This window comes from Culex quinquefasciatus, chromosome 2 (assembly GCF_015732765.1).
Source record: "Culex quinquefasciatus strain JHB chromosome 2, VPISU_Cqui_1.0_pri_paternal, whole genome shotgun sequence".
Lineage (NCBI taxonomy): Eukaryota > Metazoa > Arthropoda > Insecta > Diptera > Culicidae > Culex > Culex quinquefasciatus.
In genome coordinates this window covers 117,830,168-117,853,229 of record NC_051862.1, presented here as the reverse complement: position 1 = coordinate 117,853,229, position 23,062 = coordinate 117,830,168, and the positions used below count along the sequence as shown (strand labels likewise).

The 23,062-nt window shown below is 37.8% G+C and overlaps 1 protein-coding gene and 1 long non-coding RNA gene across 3 annotated transcripts in view; both read right to left on the bottom strand.

The window, feature by feature from the left end:
* LOC6041307 (short neuropeptide F) overlaps nt 1-23,062 on the bottom strand; it is a 65,082-nt gene that overhangs the window by 2,743 nt on the left and 39,277 nt on the right. For both annotated transcript variants that reach the window (XM_038255138.1, XM_038255137.1), the window contains 6 exons: nt 18,900-18,990; nt 17,008-17,165; nt 4,259-4,669; nt 4,119-4,196; nt 3,979-4,059; nt 3,735-3,896 (listed from right to left, as the gene is read on the bottom strand). In XM_038255138.1, the coding sequence (XP_038111066.1) occupies nt 3,735-3,896; nt 3,979-4,059; nt 4,119-4,196; nt 4,259-4,669; nt 17,008-17,165; nt 18,900-18,987 (978 nt within the window). In that variant the 5' untranslated portion in view covers nt 18,988-18,990. The remainder of the gene's footprint in view (nt 1-3,734; nt 3,897-3,978; nt 4,060-4,118; nt 4,197-4,258; nt 4,670-17,007; nt 17,166-18,899; nt 18,991-23,062) is intronic.
* On the bottom strand, nt 15,489-17,000 carry LOC119767185. The gene is made up of 2 exons (XR_005277375.1): nt 16,033-17,000; nt 15,489-15,769 (listed from the first exon to the last, which is right to left on the bottom strand). It is a non-coding gene; the product is annotated as an uncharacterized LOC119767185 (long non-coding RNA).

The window sequence follows — 23,062 nt, the reverse complement described above, 5'->3', positions numbered from 1 at the left end:
AGCATGTTGGTATGTTCTACAAAGTTGTTCCCCAGTTCAAAACCTATCTCCTACTATAAGAATCAAGTCATTTCATCGATTTATAAAAAAAAAATCCTAATACAATGTAACAAAAGATAGTTTCCCATGGAAAATAAATCAAAATCCCATATAAATTTCAAATTAAAACTGGAGCTCCTAGACCTTACCAAATGGGCTCAAATTTTCAGGAGTGCTTCTGGGGACATAAAAAACGAAATTCCGGTTGATGCAAGACAAAATAACAACTTTTGTCTTTTTCATAGAAACGTGAACCACGCTACTGTATATTCGAATTTATATGTTGTTTGCATCCGTGTCGGTCGAAAGGATAATTTGCCCGTTTAGCCACCCTCACTTTTCCACTCCCATGGAACGTGAATGTTGTCAATTTGCGTATGGCTTAGGGTGTAAATTTAACGCCTGTGATAATTAGTGCTGAAACATAATACATGCTCACACAAACACACATACATACACATACATCCGAGGTGCCGTGTAAGCACCCATGTGTGGTTAAGCTATTTTGCCAAGCTAATAATTGTTTTTACCAGTGCTTAAGAGAGGATGTTTTGGAGAAAACGGTGGCAAGTGCAATTATGGTTATGTTTATGGAAATTGAGCTTGTTTTGTTCAACCACAAAGATGCACAGTTGAAGACGTTTTTTACACTATTTCATGTTTGCATTTCCTGAAAATATTAGTTTTTCTTAAAGCTGAGAAAATATACTATACCCTCAACTTCATATTTGAGATAAAACCACTCAAATATAAAGACACATTAAAATAATAACTAAAAAGTTTTAAAGAGTCACTTAATTTTCAAATTCCGATATCAATTTGTGAAATAAATTTCAATTCAATGCCGTCAAGATCAACATAAATAAAATTCATTAAAAAAGATGGAACGGTACTTTCAACTCGCTTGAAAAATTATCTTATTTAATATTTATTTGTATTTATTTTGAGGTAATATCTCCAACCAAAAGTTGGATCAAAAATCTTAAATCGTAGATAATTGCCTATTTAAACAACTGAAAAAAAAATGTAAAATAAATTCAAAATTTTAGTTCAATCTTTTTTAAATTTATCAAAACACGTAGTCTATAGCAAAATCAATTTAAAGTAAGAGTAAGACTTAAACAATTTGGATGTCCATGACTAAAATAATGATTTTGGGCGTTGTCTACAACTTTTCCAAAGACACGAAATCGATTTTCGAGCAATTCTATACAAAATCGGTCTTTATTCTTAAATTTTAATTTTTTGATTTTTTTAATCCGTCTGAAACCTTTTTTGGTTCCCAAGCCATTTTGCATCATTAGTTTGTCCATATAGTTTTCCATACAAATTTGGCAGCAATGAAAATTAAAAAATCTGTATCTTTTGAAGAAATTTTTGGTCGATTTGGTGTCTTCGGCAAAGTTATAGTCATGGATAAGGACTACACTGAAAAAAATGATAAATGGTAATTTATTTTGCTGATTTTTAATTTCACTTTTTGTCACTAAAACATGATTTGCAAAAAAACACTATTTTTATTTTTTTTAAATTTTCCCAACTTTTCAGAAATTTTCAGAACGGGCAAAAAATCGTTGTTTGAGTTATGATTTTTTGAATCAATACTGATTTAAAAAAAAAAAACGAAATATTGACCGCAACTTAATTTCAATTTTATTTTTCGATGTTAAATCAAATTTGCAAGTAATTTGCAAATTTGCAAGTACCTTAGTGAAATTTTCATAAAGTGCACCGTTTTCAAGTTATAGCTATTTTTAGGTAACTTTTTTTTTTAAATTAGTTGCAGTTATTAATTTAAAAAAAATTAGTGCCCAAGTTTGCCTAATTTTGAAAAAAAAATTTTTTTGATGTGCTGAGAAAATTCTTTGTTGCTTTGTTTCTAAGATATTGCCATGCAAAGATTTTAAAACAGAAAAATTGATGTTTACTACCCAAACAACCCATAATTTTCTTATGTCGATATCTCAGCAACTAATGGTGCGATTTTCAATGTTTATAAATAAAACTTTCGTGAAATTTTCCGATCTTTTCGAAATCAATATTTTCAAAACAAAAAAATTAAGACTAACATTTCAAAAGGTCGTAATATTGAATGTTTGTCCCTGTCTCTGATTCTTGTATGGAGAAAAAAATTAAACAGCTCGACTTTTTTGGACACACTGAATCATTGGAATCAATCATGCCTAATTAAAAAGAAAAGTTGCTTTAGTTTGGATTTTTATGAATATTTGGAATAAAATAAATATTAACTAGGAGCTTTCATAACTAGATATTTTCCTTAAAATGAAATGAAAATTTTTTTTTCCTGAAACAAAACTTTTCTATTTAATTAATTTCAATATTTTAAAGCGCATTTAAATTAAATCATGAAAGCTGTTTATAAATCAAAATAGCTTTAATTCTTAAAGCATATATATTCTGGATGCAATTGATTGCACTGCAATTCCATAATTTTGAATACATATGTTTTACTAAGTTGCTTGTTTTGTTGAGAGTATTTTTTACTTTCTGTACCCTTTCAATAAATTGTTATACTGTTATTATTTACCTTAAACTTTGTGATATCATACTTTTTTCACACTTTTAAGTGAATTTCTGTTTTTTTTATATATATTATTAAATTGGTTTTAATGGTGTTACAGGACCTACACAAATAAAAATGTTTTCTGTTTGACCCAATGTCACCCCCTCTAAAGGGTGAGTTTGAGTTAATTTTAAAACGATTGGCATTTATGAACGGTGTGATTATACTAGCTTGATACTAGCCATATTCTGGGAAAATGTTGGTAAATTCAGGGGCATTCCCCAACAATATTTATTTCGATATAATTTGAAATGTTTTTATTGTGTTAAAATAACAACAGTAATATCGTTTTTTGACCAAAAGTCACCACCACTGACGGTACATCATTTGTGGATAAACATTTTTGAAATCTATACTTATTTTGTTTTTTTTTAAAGATTTTTCACCTGGGAGAAAAAAGCCACGTGGTCATATAGGGGGGAGGGGGGGGGTTGGCGTGAAACCACGAAAAACCATGAGGGGGAGGGGGGGGGCAAAAATTCTCCAAAAAAAGGCCACGTGGTTTATGCACGACCCCCAAGGCGCGTCGAAAAACCCCAGTTTTTATGTCCAGAAAATCATATTTCCTAATCGTGTTAATGGATATTTGCCCTAGATTACCCCTATTTAGGGTCTCTATACTACCCGTGTTTAAATAAATGTCCGATATGCATTTTCGAAAAGATAAGAAAACGAGCTTGAAAGTTTGCAAAACTTTTTGTCATGATTTGTTTGCATCAAAATAATAAAAACTGGACAAGGACAAGGATAACCATCAAGTTGAAAACTATAGATTCTTGAATAGCACGTCCTGAAAGAGAAAGGGTGTGTTCTTTAAGTGTTTTATTTCACAAAATGCTGGATTGCTGGATTGCCCTTAGACGAAGTTAGTCTTTATTTTTTTTAAACTCGGTATATCAATCGAACTAAAAGTACCATGCATCTCCACCGAAATGAGTTCCCAGTACTAATCGACAAACTAAAAAATACGGGTATAACTATTTTGGTCAAGTTAATCCCATTTTAGTCAAATCGGAGCACTTTTGATCTAGATCCTGCTGGTTTGTTATGGTTGTTCAATAACCCAAACATACATTTCCGAAAATCTCACAACAACCATCTGCCCACTCACCTCCTCCGAATCGACTGCCCGCTCGGTCGAGACCGTTGATTCGTTCTCTCCGTCGGGACGATGCTCGTTGAAGCCGGCCCACGATGGATCGCTCCTGCCAAACCGTAGCCGCAGTTGGGGTGCCCGAATGGTCTTTTGCTGCATCACATCACTGGTGGGGAACTGGTCGAGGGTTGAATGAGGAAAATTCGGAAGAAACAATTAGAGTTGCGTTTTGTATGTTGATTATGAGTGTGATATTTACCATACCACCAGATCGACCCCAACGAAGACGTTGCGAGGGGGCCCGTTTCTCTTCGTCCAGGAAAGTGTCATCGTTGGACAACTGTTGAAAATTGAAAATTGTGTTTAAGATTTAAAGGCCAATGATAGGTAAGATCTTACCATTGGATCAGATCGTCCCCAGCGAAGTCGTTGCGAGGGAGCCCTTTTATCTTCTTGCATCGAGTTGTAATTAGAAAGCTAGACAATAGATCAATGATCCTATGTTATTGAAGAAACCCTCAATGCATCTACCAGCTTACCAGAGGATCGGAACGACCCCAGCGTAACCGTTGCGATGGAGCTCGCTTATCTTCCGCGAACCTGTCCATTCCCGTGGCCTCTCGGTACAGCCTGTCAGCAACGTTATCAGAGTCGGAATCGAACTCATCATCTTCACCGCTTTCGCGGCCCCACCGAAGCCGTAACGTGGGATCACGGTTCAGGTCGTCTCCTCGGGCGAGAACGGCTTCCCGGAGGGCATTCTCGTTGAACGTTCCAGGCTGGGAGCGACCCCACCGAAGCCGTTGTGACGGGGCACGCTTGTCCTCGAGGATGGCGGCAGCGGCTGCGGCACTGTCCGCGGACGATGCCCACAACGGATCGCTGCGGCCAAATCGTAACCGCAGCTGGGGAGCGCGGATCGTCCGTGCAGGTGGCATGCTGTCCTCTTCCTGTGGGAAGAAAAATTTATTGGAAACAATATAGGTACGATTTTCAAGTTGTTGTGCCGTTTCAAATGAATTATTGTTATCCCTTTGCCAATTTGAAGAAAAAAAACAATGAGTTGATTGGGAAATATTTTCGACTGCATTATGCATTAATCCACACAAGTTTGATTTCAAGATGATTCAATATAAATTTTAAGTATGAGCAAGGAAATTTTCAATGAATCAATGTTTTCTACGTATTATTCATGTTTAAAACTAGTCGTTTACAACGGGTAACAAGCATAACATTACTTTAAACGAAAATGCCGACTAGAACAAGCTGAGTGCCTTTAAGAAGAGCTCATAGTGCCGATGCATGCCTGCTTCTACATACTGATGTCCATATTCAGATGGTAGTAATCAACAGTGGATTTAGAAAGCTAAATCTTTAAAATTGAGATTTGTTTTGTGTAACCCCTTTTGAACATCAAAGCCACATCGACTGTTCCTGTTCGCATAAATGTCCCATATGTATTTTCATCAGTTTTGAGTTATTAATGCAGTTTGGTTCAAAATCGTGTGCTCGGTTGTGCCTTCCTGGCACCGCTTCAAAAAAGTGTTAAAATAACACTTATTTTTTTCAAAACTTGAGGCCTGTATTAAAAAACTCAAGTACTTGTAACTTATTGACTTGTTGGAAAAGTTTTTTGATTACCTATCCAACGATTCAAAATATTTGAGATCCGGCCTCAGAAAAGTGTATAAATAACACTTAAGTGCTCATAACTTTTGATGGGGTTATCAGATCTTTGATCTTTTGAATGCGTTGGAAAGGTCTTTTAAATACCTTTTTAACAATATATTGCATGACGTGTTTTCTTACAAAAACACCCTTTTTACAATCTTCCAAAGTTTAGCTAAACCCGTTTTTGGGCATAACTTTTGAAGTACTTTTCTAAGTTTGATTGTGGTAATTGAATAATAGCATCATTGGTTCGCTGGAAGTGGGGACTAGTGTGGTTCATGGCCCCTTGGAAATGCAAAAATGTCAGCTAGACCGTTGCATTGTTGATAAAATCATTGTTCTATGTCTACAGAAGCTCTCCTGAAATTTTCAGCCAATTTGGTTCAGGATTCATTGAAGCTCTTTAGCATTTAAGTTTGTATGCGATTTTCATAGAGAATCTTCACCTTTTACATTTTCTGACCGCAAAATCATCTACTGAACCAAAATTTCTGAAACCTTAGATATATATCAAAAATAATATGGGGAACAATTTTCTAGAACACCCCAAGTTGATCTAAGCTGAACTGACTTAGTTATAAGTGGATTAAGTGAAGGTGTCGATGTTGTATTTTCCAAAGGGCCTCTTTCGCCAAATTTTCACCTGATGGCTCACTTTGATCGATGGCAAATCGTTTGACAACTTGTTTGTTGTTGATGTCAGAAAAAAATGGAATGAGGTTTTCAACGTCTGTGGAACTATTTAATTAGCTTTCCTCCGTCTTTTTCAGGTTCCAGCTGAATATGAGTTCTTGGCCAGCATTGTGCAACACTTGGACTAGACCGTGAAACACGACAGATTCAAGGATATTTGTTTAGCAGCTTAATTGGGCCTTCTGTTTAGTGAGGAAGGTGGTGTGTATCGTCACAAGCTGAACCGATGATCGCGCTCCGGCGATGTACGGGCCGCTAGAGGCCGCTTCCACGATTCCGTTTCCACCCACTGGGTGGGGGAAAAGCGGGGGGCCTGCGATGTACGCCACCGGAGCAGTATTTTTCTGTATTATTTTGTGCCGGATGTTCTTAGGGACGGCCAGCAGGCATTACTGACTTTGCATATTCCCTCCTTGTCAAATCGACAGACCAATCTTCTGCTGACCCGGGAATGTCGAAATGGGTGCCCCTTTACGATGGTGGTCAGCCGACTGAGAATTTTAATCCTTAACGGCTATGAGCCAACGCGGATAGGACAGACGTGGGCAAATGGCGGGACGGGACTCATACTGGTTAGGCTGACCAATCCGGGCGCACGTACGCTAACAGAATCGCAGGACTATATCCCTATCACTGCTTCGCTCTGGTCAGCTCAGAACAATTAGAACAATACGCGAACTCGAGTACGGATGTTCGTAGGAGGTAGCGATGGGAGACCATCACGACCACTGATAAGGGATAACATCGCGATCATCATCTTGGCCATGAACGGTCTTGGGGCCATCTACGATCGAGGGAGTTGATGTCGAGGTAGGGACAATTGTACAACTCGTCTGCTCATGGTACTTGGGATCTTGATGACCCACATACCTTCACATCACACATCTTAAATCTAGTCAATCTCTGCCATGCAGAGCATCAAGGACCAAGGAGCGCGTACGGAAGGAAATGTTTCTAAGTTATGTGAACATAAAACTGCCATCTGACAAGAAGCCTTTTGGCTTCATGGTGAAAGGCACGGTCCAAGTGGACAGTTCACGCACGTTATAGTGCAGGTAGCCAATAGACTTCACATGGAAGTGCGGGACCAGGCGATTCTGTAAGCGTTCGTGCGCCCGGATTGGTCAGTCTAACCAGTATGAGTCCCGTCCCGCCATTTTTCCACGTCTTATAATGACCTCTCCGTCGTTGGCGCTTCTCCGGCTCATAGCCGTTAAGGATTAAAATTCTCAGTCGGCTGACCACCATCGTAAAGGGGCACCCATTTCGACATTCCCGGGTCAGCAGAAGATTGGTCTGTCGATTTGACAAGGAGGGAATATGCAAAGTCAGTAATGCCTGCTGGCCGTCCCTAAGAACATCCGGCACAAAATAATACAGAAAAATACTGCTCCGGTGGCGTACATCGCAGGCCCCCCGCTTTTCCCCCACCCAGTGGGTGGAAACGGAAGCGTGGAAGCGGCCTCTAGCGGCCCGTACATCGCCGGAGCGCGATCATCGGTTCAGCTTGTGACGATACACACCACCTTCCTCACTAAACAGAAGGCCCAATTAAGCTGCTAAACAAATATCCTTGAATCTGTCGTGTTTCACGGTCTAGTCCAAGTGTTGCACAATGCTGGCCAAGAACTCATATTCAGCTGGAACCTGAAAAAGACGGAGGAAAGCTAATTAAATAGTTCCACAGACGTTGAAAACCTCATTCCATTTTTTTCTGACATCAACAACAAACAAGTTGTCAAACGATTTGCCATCGATCAAAGTGAGCCATCAGGTGAAAATTTGGCGAAAGAGGCCCTTTGGAAAATACAACATCGACACCTTCACTTAATCCACTTATAACTAAGTCAGTTCAGCTTAGATCAACTTGGGGTGTTCTAGAAAATTGTTCCCCATATTATTTTTGATATATATCTAAGGTTTCAGAAATTTTGGTTCAGTAGATGATTTTTGCGGTCAGAAAATGTAAAAAGGTGAAGATTCTCTATGAAAATCGCATACAAACTTAAATGCTAAAGAGCTTCAATGAATCCTGAACCAAATTGGCTGAAAATTTCAGGAGAGCTTCTGTAGACATAGAACAATGATTTTATCAACAATGCAACGGTCTAGCTGACATTTTTGCATTTCCAAGGGGCCATGAACCACACTAGTGGGGACGCGTAGTCGTGATTATTCAGGTTATTTTTTTTGTGCTTTTGTGTCGCTGTTCTTGTGGGGTGAGTGCATAATTTGTGTCGCTTTTCGTATGGGGTGAGTGCATTATTTGTAAAGGTGGTGTAAACAATATTCGGAGTGAAAAGTGTTTTTTTTTGTGTGCCTTTTGTCGTGAATTGTGTATGTCTTAATTTATTGTTTTGTGATTTTCAAAGCCGTTCCTATACCATCGTTAATCGGAAGGCACGGCGTCGGGTGGATTGTGTTTAAATTTTTCGAATAAGGTTTTATTTATTTGCGGTAAAAAAGCCATTTCTATGTAATGATCGAAAGACGCACTAACAATTTGGATCGTCGAGTTAATAGTGGAGCAAAATAACTGGGTGTGAGTGATTTTGTGTTTTAACCAGAAAGACCTTCCCATAGCATCGTTGTTCGGAAGGCTCGCCAACGGGTCTGTTATGAAAGTCCTCCCCATAGCGTCGTAGCTCGGGAAGCATCGAAAAGCCAATATCTTATCCTACTAACCCAAAAAAATAATAATCACGTGATGCTTGAAGGAGATGCTGTGGATTCAACGGTCTCAAGCGGTATCAACAAGTATATAGCGAAAAACTATGTGCTTGATGAGTCTGCAACTTCAACTATCGGACTAACATTCCTCCCTTTCGTTGAACTGCAGGCTTCTTGGGAGGGCGCCGATATTGACTAATAAAGTAGGGATCTTCAGAGGTTAAACAGTGAACGGATGGTTGGCTCCCACTGATCATTTTTGATTAATTGTTTAACTTCAGCTGATCTGTCAATAACGGAGTAGCAGCTCATTGGCAGTCAACCATGCTCATGCTCATAACTTTTGAAGTACTTTTCTAAACTTCATAATATTAACTAGGGTCTTGTGGGACCCCAAGATGGATCGAATGATACCAAAACAGTCCAAATCGGTCCAGCCAGTCCGGAGATAATCGTGTGCATATTTTTCGGTGCACGGACTTACAGACATACACACGCACAGACATTTGTTCAGAATTTGATTCTGAATTGATAGGTATACGTAAAGGTGGGTCTACGAGGTCGAATAAAGAAGTTCATTTTTCGAGTTTTTTCTCATCGAGGCGAGGAAGGCAAAAGAGGTAATATTCAACCTACCAAATTTTCCACTCCAACATTTTTTTTACTGTGTAGGTTATCGTCAAGAATGAAGTAAAAACTGTGCATGTTTAAAGTAAGAAGGGGAAATATACCCATTTTAATCACTCTAAGCCGTTCGACCAATTCTCGTCACTTTTGCCGTTTTCCGCTATTAAATCAATATTTTCAGATGTATCAACAATGGAAAGTTGCTTGCTCACTTTCGTTTGAGCTATTTATTACTTTGGAACAGGCAAAAACACTTTATGAAAGCTGTAATTCATGATCAAAGTGCTGATAGGCCGATAATAGAAATAGGCTGAGAAAGGGTATAGTTCCCCTAGGTCAAATTATTTTTACAAAACACACAGTTGCACAGTTTTTTGCATCGAAATTTATGTAACAAGCACTCAAGTATCTCTGAAACTGCAGGAACAACAATAGATACAATTTGTGTCAGTTTCCAAGATATTGTTCATTAAAAGATATACAACAAGGTTATACTATTTCCTGATGAATATTACCCTTTTTCTGTGTTAATAAGAAAATTTCTCAAGAATTAAAAAAAATGTATATTTGAAATGAAAATTTATTTGAATTGAAATATATTTATTTAAAATGCAGCATTAGTATCCACAATAGTTTAATTCGTTCAATATTGAGCGTAAAATGTATTTTGTCCTTTTGAAAGTGTAACAAGATTCGAAAGTGCCACATAATCTAAAAAACTCTATTTAGATCCAGGTGGACATTCTGAGTTAGGGCTTCGTCCCCATCGTAGTCTACATGTAGGAGTTTCTGGACTGCGTCTAACAAAAACGTTGTTGGATGCGGAACTATCATCATCAGCAGCATCGTTCAAAATACTCCGACGGTGTACAACCTCAACATCAGGCTTGTCATCCAGAATACTTCGACGAATGGGACTTCCAGCCTAAGAAGTTGTTAAAAACAAAAGTTATATATTAAAAAAAAACAATACAAAAAAGAATAAACACAATTCTTGCTGAAAAAATGAAATCCTAATAAAACATTACGTTAACGTTCAATGCATTTTTGGATTCTTTTTTATTTGAAAAAAGATGTTGCGCACGGTGTGTTTCCTAGAACAAAGTTAAGATTAAAAAAATCGGCGAGTCTGATATTTGAAGGGTTCTTTCCCGACATTTTGCGGAGAATGCCGAAACAGCCTTAATGGTCTGAAAGGCTCTCTTATACCGACATATTTCGTCGGGTGTCTAGAGCAACTTGTTTTAAGATATTTTTAAAGATTTGATAAGATTTTTCATTAGAAAAGTCGTTGAAAATAGATGGATTCAAATTCATATCCATAACATTTCTTATGAATATGCCTTAAGACTCTTAATTATATATTTGACCTGCATAAAAGGTTTCCGAACCAAATTTACCAGAATTATAGAGTCTGCGATCAGCAGAGAAGCGAGTCAGACGTGCGTCCCTCACAAACCAAAAAAGTGCTTAAAAAGTGCAAAAATGCCTCACGGCAAGAAAAAGAGGCGGTCCTCACCAGCAGGATCGGCAGATTTGAAGAAGCTAAAGAATGCCGAAGCGCTACCTGCAAAGCCAGGCAGTTTGAGGAAAGACGGGAAGGAATTTGAACGACGGGAAAAGTTGCCGCCCATTTTTGTGAAAACATCGTCATCGGATTCGGTGCGAAATTGGCTAACCGGGTTTATCAAATCTGGTGCTTTACGAGCTTCCATTCGCTTGTGTGCTGATGGACTCAAAATTCTGCTACCTACCAGAAAGGATTACAACTACGTTCGGGATTTCCTGAACAACACCAAGATTGAATACTACAGCAATGATGATCCAGGCAAACGCCCCATGAAACAGGTCCTCCGAGGCCTGTACGACATGGATGTGAGTTTGCTGAAAGAAGAGCTCAAAACTCTTCAAGATGACGAGACACAACAAGGACATCAAGTATCGTTATCAACTGTACCTGATTCATCTCGAGAAAGGATCGACAACGCCGTCTGAGCTGAAAGCAGTTCGGGCCATTTTCAACATCATCGTGACTTGGGAACGTTATCGTCCAGTGCACCGTGACGTGACACAGTGTTCGAACTGTTTGCAGTTTGGACATGGTGGAAGGAACTGTTTCATCAAGAGTCGTTGTGCAACCTGCGGAGGTGAGCACAAAACTCAAGCTTGTGAAACAATCAACGAGAACATCGAAGCGAAATGCTTCAATTGCGGCGGCGACCATTCTACCAAGAATCGTAGCTGCCCAAAACGAGCTGAGTTTGTAAAAATTCGGCAGCAAGCGACGACGAGGCACCAACCAAATCACCGCAAAACACCAGCATTCGCGGACGTGGATTTTCCCGCATTGGCGTCACCTGGAGCGGGATCTGTTCGAGTGGTTCAAAATCTGCAGCCATTGCCGTTGAATCAGCGGCAAAATGTTGCAGAGAATACAACACCTCCTGGCTTCAGTCAGCAACCGAGGGGAAACCTGTTTTCACCACAATAACTTTTGAACATTTTCATCGAGATGACAACAACACTGCGTGGTTGCAAAACTCGCCAGGAACAAGTAAGAACGCTTGGAGCATTCATCTTAAAATACAGTTCGTAGTTTACTCGTTCTAATGATTTTGAATATTTCAATGAATTTACTTTTTTAGTTTTACGTTAGAATTAGTTGTTAAAGTGATTTTTTTTCTTTTTTACCCAAATGTATTCGATTCAATGCAAAAATGTAAAACAATTTGAAGTAAATAAATGAATGTGAACAGGTAATAAGAGAACGAAAAATATAACAAAGATGAAGAGCATGTAGCCATACTACTTAGAATGTAAATGAAATGTAATTATTATAAGAAAGTTCAATAAAGACATAATTAATTTCAAAAATTTACCAGAATTATAGCTTTCTTGGAAATAACCCCAGAATCTAAACAGAATACCCCAATACGACCGAAACAAACTTTCTTTGTACATTTTTTCATGAAAATACAGCAACAGATTGCCCAGAAAAAAATTGAGCAGCTGCTAAACTTAGAGTATTTAAATAAAAACCAATTTATTACCCAAAAGGTTCAACAAATTAAGTTTGTATTTAATCTTCTGCCATTATACACCATGCCATTAAAAAAAATCGAGTCAATCACATAGTAGAGAACAGTTTCCAGAACAATTTTCCTGAAAAATCAATATTGGTTCATGCTCAGGTTCGCAAAACAAAGTATGACTTTTTTCAAAAATTTAAAAAGTTTTAAATTCATTTAGTCAAAGATACAAAGACATCTGGTATAAATATAAGGTTTTTACATAATTTGAATATTTTTTTGGTTAACTTTTGTTAATTGAAGTTTCAAGTTGACAGTATTATTTTAATGTCCTGCCAAGTGAGACAGTTGAATAACTCTGGCTGTAGAGGTCGGATCAATCTCATATTTTGGTCAATGTTAGAACACTTTCATAAATAGAAAATGCATCAAAAAGCTCATTTTAAAATGATGATGAAAAAATACAAAAATCGTTGAAAGTTGAAAACCAAAAGTGTCTCATTAATGAATACGCTACCCTACATGTATCAATCGATTTCAGCACCTTTTCTGAACAAAATTCCTATAAAATCGAAAAAATTCAAAACATAAAAAGTTGCTTTAGATTCCCCGACATATTTCGATGTATACACCCCGCAAAATGTCGTTAATTAATCGAATTTTTAGATAAGATTACACCTAGCTTTCTAATTGTCATTTCGATGCCGGTTTACTCTCTTGTCCTAATCTTGCGGGGATTGCTATTTAGATAGTACAAAAGAGCACACGGACATCGATTTATTAACATCTGTAATACGCCATAGCATCAGAATGCATTGAAACATCACAGAAGTTAAAGCGGTCAGGCTTACTCCGGGACCCTCTGGGATGGGACATTGTATTTCCACGAATGCCCTGGCACTATTTGCCGTGGTTATAGCGCCACAACTCGCTGTTGGTTGTAACAGTAGTCCTGATTCCAGTTTCAACTCACCACAGTCGCCATGGCTTGATGGTTAGCATTTTTGCTTACCAATCCAAAAAAACAGAGAATCGAACCCCGCCTCAAGCGACGAGACTTTCATATGCTTTTAACTATCTCGTTGGGCGCAGATTAGAATCAATTCCAGCCAAACCTCGCCCGAATAAAGCGTAAGTTTAATATTTACAAAAAAAGTAGCCCTTTTCGGAAATGTCAACCCCAGTTGTGTAGAAAAAGTTTTCTAATTAGAAAAAACTGCTTCAGGAAAGGTTTTAAAATGCATTAATATTGCCTTTGAAATGCTTCACAGAAAAAAATCATGGTAATATTACATCTGGGAAGGGGTACATCTTTATGTCAGAAAAAAGGTGTAATTTTACCTCTGGAAATGTGTAATTTTACCACTTTTCTGTTGTAATGTCACTTTTTCAGTCTAAATTGAGGTATAATTACATCATAAAAGAGGTAATATTCAACCTTCCAAAATTACAGCTTCCAAATTTACATTATTTTTTTCTGTGTTGCTATCTAAGAACATTTCTCTAAGAGCAAAAAAAAAATATATTTGAAATCAAAATTTATTTTAATAGAAATACATTTTTATTTAAAATGCTGCATTAGTATCTTCAATCGTTGTATTCATTCAACATTGTGAGTTGGGGCTTCGTCCCCATCGTAGTCTACATGTAGGATCTCGTGGTGTTTCAGGACTGCGTCTAACAAAAGCGTTGTTGGATGCGGAACTATCATCATCAGCGCCATCGTTCAAAGTGCTCCGACGGTGTACAACCTCGACATCTGGCTTGTCATCCGGAATACTTCGTTGAAAGGGACTTTCAGCCTAAGAAGTTGTTCAAAACAAAAGTTATATGTTAAAAAAAAAAACAAAAAAAACAAATAAACACATTTCGAGCTGAAAAAAATAAAAAACAAAAATGAAATCCTTATAAAACATTACGTTAACGTTCAATGCATTTTTGGATTCATTTTTATTTGAAAATAGATGTTGCACCTGGTGTGATTCCTTGCACAAACTTAAGATAAAAATAATTCGGCGAGTCTGATATTTGAAGGGATCTTTCCCGACATTTTGCGGGGCAATCTGACATATTTTGTCGGGTGTCTAGAGCAACTTGTTTTAAGATTTTTTTAAAAAAATTTATAGGATTTTTCTTCAAAAAAAGTCTTTAAAAATTTATGGAATCATATACACATCCATAATACGTCTTATGAATATGCCTTAAGACTCTTAATTACTTATTTGACTTGCAATAAAAAGTTTCCGAACTAAATTTACCAGAATCCTAGCTTTCTTGGGAATAATTTCAAAATCTAAGCTGAAAACCCCAATACGACCGGAAAAAGTGCCCTTTTTATGGTGACAAATATCAGACATGCTGTTTTTTCATCTTTATGTTCTTGAACAAATGCACCGATCGCAATTTTTTCCGTCTAATCTTATTTTTAAATAAGTTTACTCCTAGCTTTCTTCTTTTCATTTATTAGCATCTGTAGTGCGCCATAGCATTAGAATGCATTGAAACATCACAGAAGTTAAAGCGGTCAGGCTTACTCCGGAACCCTCTGGGATGGGACATTGTATTTCCACGAATGCCCTGGCACTATTTGCCGTGGTTATAGCGCCACAACTCGCTGTTGGTTGTAAAAGAAGTCCTGATTCCAGTTCAACTCACCACAGCCGCCATGGCCTGATGGTTAGCATTTTTGCTTACCAATCCAAAAACAGAGAATCGAACCCCGCCTCAAGCGATGAGACTTTGATCGTGCATATGCTCTTAACTTTCTCGTTGGGCGCAGATAAGAATCGATTTCAGATCTATTCGCCTACAATTCGAACACCGTAACTAGTCAGCCAAACCTCACCCGGATAAATCGTAAGTTAAATATTTACAAAAAAAAGTTTTAACAATCCAAAAGTTTGAACAAACTTTCATTTTTTTAGCCCTTTTAGGAAATCTTAACCCCCTCTTGTGGACAGTTGTGTAGAAAAAGTGCTCTAATTAGTAAAAACTGCTTCAAAAAAGGTTTTAAAATGCATTAATATCGCCTTTGAAATGCTTGCTATCTTAGAACATTTCTCTAAAAAGAAAAAAAATGTATATTTGAAATCAAAATTTATTTTAATGGAAATATATTTTTATTTAAAATGCTGCATTAGTATCTTCAATCGTTGTATTCATTCAACATTGTGAGTTAGGGCTTCGTCCCCAGCGTAGTCTACATGAAGGACTTCGTTGAGTTTCAGGACTGCGTCTAACAAAAACGTTGTCGGATGCGGAACTATCATCATCAGCACCATCGTTCAAAATACTCCGACGGTGTACAACCTCGACATCTGGCTTGTCATCCGGAATGCTTCGTCGAGAGGAACTTCCAGCCTAAGAAGTTGTTCAAAACAAAAAAAAAATTTTAAAAACAAAAAAGAAAAAGAAATTGCTAAACAATGAAATCCTAATAATACTTAAATACTTTTTTGGACACTAGATCCTGCTAGAACGGTAGAACGTTTCTGATAGAATTCTGTAAGAATATTCAGCTCTGTAAGAACTCTGTTAGAATCCTGCCAGAACGTCGTGTATGGGATGCATTGTCTTGATAAGATTTGAACCCCGATATATCTCTTATGAGGCGAAAACGTTACCAGTAGGTTGGCTTGGCCATATTGTTTCATTTTATAAGGGGAAAAAAGATGAGATTCCAGTGCTAAAGTGGTTCTCAAATGTAGGTGCAGCAATCGTTTCCAGCGCTGCGTGCCCAACGTAGTCTACAGGAAGGACCGGGAGATCTTCTCGGAGGGCATCTCGTTGAAACAAATAGTTGTTGGATTCACAATGAGCTCGTCTGGTGACATCGGGACTGCCATCACGGAGTGCTTCATCGAATTGGGATTTTAGCCTACTATGTTGTTATTGAAATGAAACATATAAATAAAACAAAATAATTACAAAATTAAAAGAAACCTAGTAGAGCTTGCAGTACTACAGACATGAATGAAAATTTATAGAATCTGATGACACTATTGTTTTGCGATTTTTGATATTTAACTGAGGAGGAGACGTGATGTGCAACGTTAAATAATAAAATTGTAATGTACATCCACAGAGTAACAAGTCGATCTTCTTCTCTAAATTTTGTTTCAAGTCAACATGGGTAAAATTGGGGAATATTTGTTAAATTCTGAGTGAAATCTGCAATAAGTCATTAGAAATGAGCGTGAGAAAATGCGACTCTGTTACCATTTGATGTTACCATATTGCTTTGTCCAAGTGCAACTTTTTTGAAATTAGAGCATTCCTTGGAGCATTCCCTACCTTCGGAATGAGCTCTATACCTGTGGATTAGGAGAAAAACTTAACTAAATGAAGAGAACTTAAAACCGTTTATCTAGTTAAAATAAAGTTAAAAGTATGATGACAGTGCAAACTTCTGGAATTGCATTTTCTTTTCTTTTTTAAAGACTGCAATCGATCAGATGCGTTAATATTCAACAACATTTTAAAGTGATTCGTCATCTCGAGATCTCGGGACCCACTTAAAGCTAACCTTGATGGGGTGAAATTTCAACCACGTGACCGACCGCGTAAAAGGGCTTCCGAGAAGTGGGTGCCAAACTTACCTCGGGCTGCACGGGCATGTCGGGATCACTTCGCCGGCCAAATCGCAACCGCAGCGAGGGCGAGCGGACAGCCTTTCGTTTAATTTGATGGTCTGCATACGAAACTGGGGCGGCATACTCTCGTTGTAGCAAATATTCGTACAAGCCTTTTATGGATCCTGTATACGGGTGGGTTGTGTAAGGGGGAGAGAGAGAGACGAAAAGGGTGGCATTATTCTTTATTTTATTCTAAGGTCCGCCGACGGCCACATCCAGCTGCTCCGTACGTCATGACCCTTACTGACACTGGATGATGGCTGTGTGCACGCAAAGTCTGAGTAATTAAACAGATGTTCTTTAGGAAATAAAGTCTTGCTGGGTTCATTTCAGGTGTGGTGCATACTAAGTCTTTTGTATTTTGTCTCGAATTCAGTATAAAATATATTACAAATCATGAAAATGTTTATTTCAAGAGTTCTTTATAGCACGACTTGTGTAATCGAATCATAAAAAAAGTTGATGGCTTTGTTGAAATTCATACATTTTGTCACATTTTTACCCGGAAAATTACAAAATAAACAATGACAAATTGATAACAGCACATGGGACATCATTATTTATTACGAAACCCAATTTGATAATCCTGTAACAAGTACGACGTAAAAGTACTAAGATGGACAAAAGAAACAACCCCTCTCGTACCTGTTGTAAGCCAATCAGCATATTATCCCGAAAGGTCTAAATTTTATTTTCTTTAAATGTTATCAATTTCCGCTCTCCGGTGAGGACGAGTGGTATCGTATCCGAATCAAATACCAACCAACACGCGGCTGTTCCTCCAACTGCCTCCCACAGTAAAGGCCGTGGTGGTTGGTGGGTGGTTAATAGAGTTGAAGCCGACTGACTGAATTTTGCTCCACCACCGACACCGTGTTGCCGTTGGTTGGTTGCCGGAACACGTGAGCAGGTGTACCGGTCGTGATTCAATTTTTGCAACGTTTTTTTGTTGTTACCCTTTCGCGTCGGTTCCATTTTCGGATGATGGATAACGGCAGGTGGGAGGGGGAATGAGGGTTTAGGTCAATCGACTTGACTTTGGATGTTTTCTTGTCTTTTGCTTGCTTTGAGAGCACGAGCCGAGGTTTTGTGAATCGGCAATGGTGCGTACATAAAATAATGTTGCTTTTTGTTGTTTGCTTTCAAGGAACATATAACAAAAAATGTCAATCGAATATTTATTGCTTTGTGTAAAAATATTATTTGACAGGACAATATGAGTGCAGTTAGGTTGTGATAAATCTGAACAAGGTTTGAGTCAAAATCAACATCGCTACAAAAATTGTTTAATACGGTGTTGAACTGTTTTTTTAATCCGATGTTTAATTTGTAATGTTGTTTTATATATTTTTTTTCGTGATAAAAGATAAAACAAACGTAAACATGCTAGAATAAATAATTGAAAGTATTAACTAGTATTGTCTTTCAATTAAAAATAATTCAACTTGGTTGCAATTGGTAGCAAGCTCTCAAAAACCTCAAACCTTTGGTTTAAAACTTGCAAACCAATCTGTTGAAAATTTATCTCAAAGTAACGTATGAGTAAGACTTTCTCACAGAGGGTGGGATTAATATTTCATAGGAATTGATGAAGCAAGATTGCATTTTTAATGAAACTCCCCTCTTGCACCTAGATTAATTAATGTTTCTAGCAAACGACGCTAAGCATTGCGGCTAAGACCGGGTTAGTTCGTTATAACTTTCTGTCAAACATACCCCAAAACATGGCTTTGAAAAGAGTTCAAGGGGTACAGATCAATCTGATTTTTTGCATGTTAGTTCATAAAAATCTTTCCCCCAGTTCTGCGGTCACAATTCCAGTATCAACGGTTTCCCAGCGTGAAGCAAACACTTACCGTCAGCGTTTTTTGTAGGTTCCGACATGAGTCCATTCATCCCCAGCACCAGGAGCAAACTCAGCGTTGTGAAATTTATTCGGTACATGTTCTGCAATGAGGATCGAGAGAAAGAGAAACAAAAATTAGGACAAAAAGAAAAGGGTCAGTTTAATTAAACTCTAATCGCTGCACCAAACTGGTTGGTTGGTTGACAACACTTATTAAAACAGGGAGGAGAAAAATAAAGGGGAAGAGAAGGCAAGCCATTATTTTCAAATTGGGATTCCCTGATGACAGGTGTTGAAAGTTTGTTTCATAACAGGATTCGTTTGATTGGAACAATTTTGGAGAATATGAAATAGAAGACTTTTAGGAGAGTTAAAAAATTGTTATTTTCTGATTGTCATATCTTAGTTAGTTTTTGTTCAATTTTGACCATTTGCAATATTTGTTATGCCCCCAACAGAGATCTTTAAAAAATATTAAAATTTAAACCAGGACCCGAATCCGATTTGGCTTAGAGTTCCGATGAATTATATTTAATATTTAAAGTTTCGATAAGTTATTAATAATATTTGTATTATGAATAAAATTTCTCAATATCATTAATTTTTAAGCGTAATTGAGTCCAAAGGCCCTATGTTGACGTGGTTGGCGATCGCCTACGAGTTTTTTTTTCTGTATGGCCAATTGTTCACGAAGGGGGGTTAGTATGAAATTTATTAAAAAAGGTCCATGTGGTTTATGGATGGTCCCATACTGCCATTAATCAAAGCATACCAGAACACCTTTTCTAAACTTTTTTTTTTCTTTTCTTCAAATATGATACTTCTAGTCCAAAAAGAACACAATCCATTAAAAATTAATAATAATCTAATTTAACCTTTATGTAAATGTACAAAGTGCCATTTATGTTTTATCGTTGTTTGTAACAAAATCAACAAAATCACATCATGTTAGAAAACAATTTACAAATGACTTAGCATTTTTGGTAAGAGGGGGTTTGAGCCTGAGGGTGTGTGAGGATCCATATTAAAACTATTGAAATCTGTTTGAGAAAATCCTCCAATATTCTTGACTAAATGCTACGTCATTTGTGAGCGACACTTTGCTTTCGAACTTAGTGTTTGTTTTATGGAATGTTAGTAAACATCTATCAAGAATGGGCATCAACAACTTTGAACGTGGTTGTAGCTTGCATAAAAACAAAGAAAATCAGAATATTTTTGAATCACCATTGGCTTTGATTACCTACAGGTATTTAAAGATAGTTTACAGATGACTTAATCAGAAGAAGAAGATGGTTCAAAACAACCATGCGTTTCCATTGAAATTTCACCACCAAAACATTTCAATGGGGCCGCATGGTTGTTATTTTAACGAATTCTTGTGTTTTTGATTCATGCAATGAGTTGCAATCTGATTCAATTCGGATTGCGCCATAATCCGTTTGTTCACGTAGGTGTAACGATGGTTTTGATTGCGGCAAAGTAATTGAAATGCAGCACGATCGCTACATAAACTCCTCGAGCTTATTTGCATACAGATTCTTGCCATAACTTTTAAGACTTGGTGCCGGTGGTTTTTTCTCAATCACCCATTCATATATCCCCGGCTTCAGCATCGCCGTCACGTAGGAAGCTTTAGATTCATAAACCTTAAAACGCCATCGCGTGCTAAAAGCTGTATTTTTATCTCATTCGATGTTGTCCCCTTTTGGTGAGGTGAGGCTAGGAAATTGTGTCCACATGTAATCTTCATCTTAACTCCTTTCTGTGTTTTTCCTCGTCGATGGTGACGGTAGTGGTGGCTGGCAGGTGTAAAATCAACAGGTAGACAAGCGGTATCTTTTCCTCGTGGCAATCGATATGGGTTCATTTCCTGATGATGCTGCTGCTGCTGTTGCATAGCGTCAGAGTCATGCCCTCGATCTGCCGGCAGCAGGCTTCCACATAAACAATTTCTAGCGCGTATCCCTCCAACATGGCGACGACACACGAACACTGGAGCAGAAGGAACTGAGATAACATCAGTATCAGGTGTATGGAAATGATGTAAAATCAATAAAATATTAATAACCGAACGTTTAGCAGAGCTGCACGGGGTCTGTCGCACAGTTCAGCTCGGTTCGGTTCAGCCCGCTGACAGTTATTAGTCCAAGCAGCATCAGCAAGACAGTTTCAAAATCAGATGAACACTTGCGGCGTATTTAACGCCTTCAGTATCTTGTTCTTGACAAGCTGGTGGTGGCGTCTTGGTTGTAAGTCGCACATTTCCTCGTGTTAATCGAATTTACAACATGAAATTGAGGTTCGCTTTGGATGTGTATTATAGTTTCGGTTTACGTCCTGGTGAAATGTTAGTCCATTTTCATCCTTCATTGAGCGTGAAATGTGGGAAACCACAGGAAAGGTAGTAGCTCTTAAAGAGAAGCGGAAATGATTCCTTTGGTTGACCAAGCAAGGGTTTCAAGTAATTATAACAAACAACTGCCAATAAAAGGGTTAATGTCGTTTGAAGAATGAAAATCGTATTTTTTCTATGTTTTTAGATAAAATAATGTTGATCCTTACTGAAGCTTACTGTTTAAATGGGAAGTAAGGCCTTAAGGACAACTCCTTTCAAATGTAGCTCCGTTTCCTGTTGCTGTATGCAATTTCGAAGAAACATTACTGTGCCATCCTGTTTTCAGCAATACGACTTTTCGACATGTTTCAATGACTTAATTTAATTTATTAAAAAACAGCTAGCTAAACATATAACATTGTATTAGCAAACTAAAACACCAGCTTGTAGATCAGAAACATGTATTACAGTTAAAAAAATCCTCATCTTTTTTGCGAAAAGTAAACTTAACGATATGATACATCACTTTGGGGGGTAAGAAGAAAGGTATTTTTTAACCTTCCAAGGGTAAATTCAGTGTCTAGAATTGTTCACGGTAGGCTGACCCTGAAGGTTGCCCTTATAGTGCTGCGAAAAAAAACCTTTCAAGCTTTTTATATCATGTGGTGCAAATTTCATAATGATCGGAAAAAAGTTACACCATATTTTATTCTCTTTTTCACATCGCTTCCAAAGTTTTTAACACCACGAATAATCCGGGCCGTCTCGTAATTGATACTATGCAGACATCGGAACACAAAATGCTGGATAGAAACCCTCTTCCTTAAAATGTATGAATCACTAAAAACCTACGTTCAAAACTCATAAAACCGAATCCGAGTCACGATGACTGGCGCTTTCCCGAGTCGGTTCTCTCGGGTAGAGTCGTCGTCAGTCTTAGGTCGAACACGTGAATTATTGCTCCAACTTGTGGCGCACGTTTGGTGACCCCGCCAAGAATGATAATTAATTGGAATTTATTGGTAAATTAGCCGGGGCAACTTTTCGACGGCTGCGAACCGAAGCCGGCCCTGAAGAAAACCGTGCGTGGGTGATAATTGCTGGGTTGGCTGAGAACAGAACGGTTGTTTAGAAATGATACAGCCTTTTCGAAATGTCATAATACCGATGAAAACTATCTGTCAACGCTTAGCCTTGAACAATGAACTATCAATGTGTGCTGATTTTGATGACACTTTTAGAATTCAGTGTTGTCAAACTTGAAATTCAAAACTTTATTTTATTTGTTTTAAATTTTTTTGAGCGTTAATTCAAGTGAATATCAGTGGATGTGTACATTAGGAACGAGCAGGACAGACTCTTTGTTTACACTTCAACTTTGGCCCATTAACATTGCTTTACTTGAAATACGTCTTTGAGTTTTCAGGTATAAAAGCTAGTTTTCTCTTAAACCTTCATATCAACACATATAAAATACCGATATAGGAATTGTCTTTGGTTCTTCCTTACTAATTTGGGCACAGTCTATATTCGACACACTTGCTCCGTTGGAAGTTGTGGTTCTATCGTCGTTCACGAGATGCAAACCGCAATAGATGATGCCTCTATCAATCATGTTTCCCAATTAGCGCAGAACAAATGTACCGAACCGAACCGGTTGGTTTCCCGTTCCGACCGATGGCCACCGATAAACAGACCATACTGGAACCATGTGAGACCATCGTCATCTTTGGCCGGGTGTATTGCACAAGCACACACACACAAACACACTCACTTGCGAAATCTAATTCATAATGAATATACCGCTCAGGTGGATGTGATTGTGGGCAGGGCAA